This window comes from Lontra canadensis, unplaced genomic scaffold, assembly GCF_010015895.1.
Source record: "Lontra canadensis isolate GAN:19392208 unplaced genomic scaffold, GSC_riverotter_1.0 scaffold1, whole genome shotgun sequence".
Taxonomy (NCBI): domain Eukaryota; kingdom Metazoa; phylum Chordata; class Mammalia; order Carnivora; family Mustelidae; genus Lontra; species Lontra canadensis.
The window spans coordinates 88,403,068-88,409,067 of record NW_022630995.1 but is presented as its reverse complement, the minus strand read 5'-3'; the positions used below and the strand labels follow the sequence as shown (position 1 = coordinate 88,409,067).

Sequence of the window (6,000 nt, the reverse complement as noted above, 5' to 3'; positions counted from 1 at the left end):
AAACGAATATAAGATACAGTTGTTTACTGCAGGAATTTGGATGTGAACACACTGGGGCTCAATTCCTGATAGTGCAAAGCAACATATAAGCCAATGTCTAGTAGGGTCAAGTGCTCATGTAAAGAGCAATTAATTTGAGATCAGAAAGGCTTTGTGAAATTTCTGGGAGTGGAGAACCCAAATGGCTACCTCATTAGTGTGTGGAAATGTAGAGACCAAGGAGAGGTGAGAATTATAGTTAGAAAAGTACATGTGACTTGTTCAGGGATGAGTGAGGTGTCTGACCTAGCTAAAGCAAAGGATCTACACTGGGAAAGAGGTGGACAAAATTGATTACTAGCGCATGTTGCATTGTGGAAGTTCTTTTTTTTTTAATATTTTATTTATTTGACAGAAATCACAAGTAGGCAGAGAGGCAGGCATAGAGAGAGGATGAAGAAGGCTCCCCGCGGAGCAGAGAACCCCAGATGTGGGGCTCGATCCCAGGACCCTGGGATTGTGACCTGAGCCGAAGGCAGAGGCTTTAACCCACTGAGCCACCCAGGTGCCCCGTGGAGGTTCTTAAAAAGGACATTTTTTTCCTGAAAAAAAGAAAAAATCCAAAGATCTATTAAAATCCATTGATGGCTTCTTAGCAGGTGAGTGAAATGGTAAAATCTGTGATTTAAGAATAAATTAATCCAGAGCAATGTTTATTAATGTATGTTCCCAGGATCCATTAATTAATGGGGTTACTCCAAAAGGGTTAAGTAATGTGGGAAAAACTGAGACATTTGACTTCCAAAAGGAAAATGCAGAATTTCCCAAACCAATTTGACCAGGGAATGCTTTCTAGGAAAACCATGCATGGATCATATATTCTTTATGTATTGATACCAATCTCAGTCTATACATTGATATATGTAAGAAATGTCCAGTTCTGTATTTTTTAGTAATTCAGTTGTTTAGTTTCTCTGTTCCCAGATTGGTAGAAATTCAGGATCTCTTAATTTCCCCCACAAGTGTATCTATGTTCTGGAGTCTTCTAGTACCAGGGAGTTAGGAGGCTGTGAAATGGTGAGATGGCACTTATCTGGTGCTCTGTGTCATTGATGTATACTAGCATCTGCTGAGACATCCTACTGCTCTCTGGTCCTGGGGAACTGGTCAGTACTACTGTTGCTGAGACATGACTTCCAAACCCAGGGGCTCTCTTTATTTTTTTCCATACTATTCTGGGATTGATGAACATACTTTTACTTACTGATCTGTTCCATGCTGAGGTATAAGAAACTGTGTGTGGACCCACAGGGCCCCCATCTTTCTTAGACATGTCAGTTAGCTATTCTGTGAGGACTTCATTGCTTTCTTTTGGTTTCTGTCCAGCAAATGGTGCAGATGTCCCTTGTACCTAATGATTTTGGGCTTTTCCCATGAGATTTCCACCTAAATCTTCTACTCTATGCCATGAATCATTTTTGTTTCCTAGAAAACTAAATTTTTAAAGCTCATAAACAAGAGCTCCCTTTCCCTCCTATTCTCCTATCGCTTCTATTCCCTGAGGAAGTGATTTAGTTGTCTCTTAAGAAAGCTTAAGACAGGGAGAAGGAGAGGGCAAGGAATACCTGCTGTAAAAAATCAGTTATTATTTCAAAGATGTTTCCTACCACACTTGGAATGCCTTTTAGGAAATGCTGGTGTGCAGAACTGAGGATTAAAAGCTGATGAATAAAAGGATATGTATAGTAGTGGTGGTGCCTTGATTACCATGTGTGATCTCAATAAATAACGAATGCCTTATCTTGTAAATCACTATCTTTGGCATAGTCCTTTGCAGTCCTCTCCCACACTAACTCTTGAAAAGCCTTTCCTGCTTAAAGGAACCCATCCTCCACATATGAAGGAGGTCAGTCTAGCTTGTTGAAGACATGGAGACCAGTTGAGAGCTAGCACCAACAGACAAATAAGTTAGCTTTAGGTGAGCTGCAAGCTGACTGCAAGGGTACAAGTGACCTCAGCTGAGAACAGAACTGCTCAGATGAACCTCCACTGAAGGTTTGATATGAATCATAAGCAAATAAAATGGTTGTCTAACCCTCTGAGTTATGGAATGATTTTTATTACATCAATATCAAAATATACAGTACAATACAATACTAAAATATGTAATATGATATGGTAGGCATTGAAGACAGAGGAGATATTTTATGGATAGATTTCCTCAATATGGATATATGGGATGAGGGAAAAGAAAAATTCAAATGGGATGAGCTGGTGCCTTGGAAGGGGCTCGTTTTTCATTCATTGGAAAAAGAGTTTTTATAGGAAATAAAGAAAAAGGAAGTGTCAAGTGTCATTATGGAGATTAGAGTCTTCAGTGACTTAGGTAACTGTAGACAGGTAGTTGGGTGGATCCATGCAAGATGGGGTCTTGGTATCATTCTGCAGTTGTGCCTTTTTGTAAATCACTATCACTCTCACTGGCTTGGATTCATGAGGTTGTTCTTCTGTCACTGATGAAATGAAAAACAAACAGTTCTCTTATATAAGCATAGTCTCAGACATGACGCTAGACTCATCTTAATTCCTGATGACAAGTATTTTCCTAAAGATTTCCTCAAAGCAATGAGGTAAATGTCATAAAACCAGGAAATACTAAAAATATGGAGGGATTGATGACACACATCTCCAGGTTCTGAATCTAAACTCTAGCTTATAAAATGGATTGCTGCCAGTTAGCTGTGATTAGTTAGGTTCAAATAATATTAGCTTTAGTCTCACGGAAACTTCTCCTAGTTCTACTAATAGCTTTTTTAGAAATTTATTTTACATTCATCATCTTATTCAATCTTTACAACAATTCTAAGATTTAGACATTATTTTTATCCACATTTTAGAGATGAATAAACTGATACTGAGCTAAAATAATTGGCCAAAGGCAATATAGCTGGTAAATAGGGGTACAGGAGTTTACACTCTGGAGAGGTTCTTTGACTTCAAGTCAAATCCTTTTTTCTCAATGATGCCAGTTCTTTTCAACCATTTTAAAGAGCACAGGAATCCTGTGGTGCCTCAAGAGTCACTGAGCAAAAAGAGGAGGGAGGGGGAATAAAAGCCCTTCACCGTGGTTTCAACCAGAGCACATCATATATATACATATATATGTGCATGTGTGTATATATATATGTCTGTGTATATATACGTGTGTATATATGTGTATACACACACACACACACACACACACACACACACACAAACACATATATGTATATAGGACCCATTTAAAATTTTGTTAGAAAAAAATTCCCAAACACCGCATCAGACCATCATGACTCCTAATGCTGCTATGATCTACACTAGAAACTTCTTGAAGTCAGAGACCTCATCTTATCCTTTCTTTGGTCTCACAATGGTGGGAAACCTCCCTTGACCTGTGAGCCAGTCTTCGGAAAAAGGAGCAGATGGAAATCATTGCTGTGGGGATGCTCTGGGCTCCAGAACAGCGCAGTCTAAGCATCTCCCATGACCCCTGTCAGCCTTGCTGTCTGCTTCTCTAAAGCCAATTAAATTAATCACGGTACCTTCAGCCTTCTCGCTGTTATCACAACTCACTGAGTTCTCTCCCAAGAGGGAAGTGATATCTTCTCCAAATATCTTGAGGCAATTTTCAATGAGAAATTGTACAAGAGAAACCTATAACACAAAAAGACAAAAAATGGGGTGCTTTTTTTCATAGGGCATAATTACAAATCACATCTTGTATATAGAACTTGGACCTAACAAAAAAATGTGAAAGACTTCCAAGAAAAATTCAAAGTTGATAAAAATATGTAGAAATCAAAGTTCTCTAAGAAATAACCTAGAAAGAATGATACTTTCCAGTATACTTTGGGTACAGATTTTAAAATACTGCTCATCAGTGGGGCAAAGTTATAATATATAATATATATATAATATAATATATAAGTTGTAGGTAAGTTGTAGCCTATTTAAATAGCTAACATTTTGATATCAATGGTTATGTCATTAAAACTGGAATAATTTTCGGGGCACCTGGGTGGCTCAGTAAGTTGAGCATCTAACTCTTGATTTAGTCTCAGGTCATGATTTCATTATGGTGAGATTGAGCCTCACATGGAGCCAGCACTGGGCTCCATGCTCAGTGGGGAATCTGCTTGGAGTTCTCCCTTTCACTCTGCCCTGCTCACGCTCTCTCTCTCTCTCTCTCCCTCTCTCTCAAATAAATAAATATTAAAATAAAATAAAATAAAACTAGGATAATTTTCAAAGTAACCTACTTTATTAAATTTTACTTATTTTTGTTTTTAAATTTTGTCTCCAGTTTTATTGAGCTGTAACTGACATATAACATCTTATTAAAATTTAAGTATAAACAAAAACTTATGAAATCCATTTCTTAAATGAAGAAGTATCTTAAAGTTGGGAAGCAGAGATTTTTGTGGGGTTTTTTGTGAGGGAAAACCCACGCAGTTGGAGAAAAAAACATGTCTGTCTGTCCAACTTCAGTCCTTTCTCATGCATTGCTTTGCCACATGCTGACTTGGGGAAGAGCTGTCATCTTATTAGGCATGTTGCAGTTCCATTAGGATGTTCTGGAATCTTTTACTAGTTTCTGTATGATGGAGCAGAGGTGAAATAGTAGCCAAGTATTTTTCTAAATGAGCCACAACTTGCAGAGGAAGGCCAATGTGTTTGGAGCCATGGGAGCTCATACTGCCCAAGCCACCTAGGATGTGCCAGTAATGATCAGAGGAGCTGGATATTGTTGCCATTGTGTAATGAGGAAACCAGGGCTTTGCCTAAGGTTACAAGTCCCTCAAGGATTAGGCTGAGAGTTGAACCTTGACTTGTCAAGCTCCAAAGCCCAGGTTCTTTTCTATTGTATCACATGATTCTTCTCTCTCTTGTTTAGTCAAATGTTTAGTTTCCCGGATGGGGAAGAAGTGACTCAACTGCTCTGAGTTTCCTGCCTAATGACACCCCTTCCCAGACCCCACCAGAGTAGGATAAAGAATTCTGACACTCCAGTGGAGCCTAATGAAAATGTGCACTTTACAAAACAGATCCATCAGAGTTACTACTGCACATTTCTGGTTCAGAGTAGGGATTCTACACCCCCCGCTGGGGAACAAAAATGAGAGCCTTCATTACCTTTTTTATGACGTTTTCTTCCAATTCCAAGCTGCAGGAATTAGGTGGACAAAGGATGCTTGGAGCTATACACACTGATAAATTATAAGCTGTCATCTGATTGGATGAGGATTGTTGTTGAATGTTGTATAACACTCCAAAAAGGTATCGCAAAAGAACAACATTCGCTTTTGGCAGCTGGGCTAAAAGCCTAAGGTAAAAAAAAATGCACTTTTAAATAAGTCATTCCACTTAGGAAGTTGGAAATAAATAAGACAGGGGACAGGATATATTTTGTATATCTAGTACACAGTCCGCTGTAGCAGAGTTGCAGGCATGAATGTATACAAAAATATTTCACTGAATTCAGTTCCTGAACCAGATAAAAACTTCTCTGGTTAATTAAATGTTTGACAAACTTAAGGTCATAACCCTGGCAGTTGATGCTCTAGCATCTCTCTTAGACCAGTGGATTTCATCTACCAGTTTCATACATCCAGAAGGTGTAAAATGGCCAAGGATTCCATATTAATAAAATCAGGAGAAGAACAATAATAGCCCTAAGGCATGCCTCTATTTTGAAGCTGGTCTCCATGGGTGTCAAGAATTGAAACTCTTTGGCATGGATCATTATTTTAGTGGACAAAGCTGTGAAATTTAAGCCAGTATTTTCCTAATAGTATATTAGCTGTATTTTTGAGATGTGACCAGAGTAGAGTAATTGTTGCATCATTACCTCTGGGCTGCAGTTATTTTCTCCTCTTCATTCCCTTGATCAATAACACCAAGCCATTTGTCATAGAGATCAGATAAAAATATACTTCCTGGGATATTTCTAAGAAAATCCTTATGGAGATAAAATATATATAT

General features: G+C 38.3%; 1 protein-coding gene across 1 annotated transcript in view; it reads right to left on the bottom strand.

Annotated features, from left to right (window-relative positions):
* Nucleotides 1-2,097: 2,097 nt before the first annotated feature.
* Nucleotides 2,098-6,000, bottom strand: part of LOC116875749 (rho GTPase-activating protein 20-like) — a 31,013-nt gene continuing 27,110 nt past the window's right edge. Inside the window, exons 11-14 of the mRNA XM_032871448.1 lie at nt 5,867-5,976; nt 5,152-5,341; nt 3,561-3,672; nt 2,098-2,492 (exon numbers count right to left, since the gene is read on the bottom strand). Of these exons, the coding sequence (XP_032727339.1) occupies nt 2,362-2,492; nt 3,561-3,672; nt 5,152-5,341; nt 5,867-5,976 (543 nt within the window). The 3' untranslated portion in view covers nt 2,098-2,361. The remainder of the gene's footprint in view (nt 2,493-3,560; nt 3,673-5,151; nt 5,342-5,866; nt 5,977-6,000) is intronic.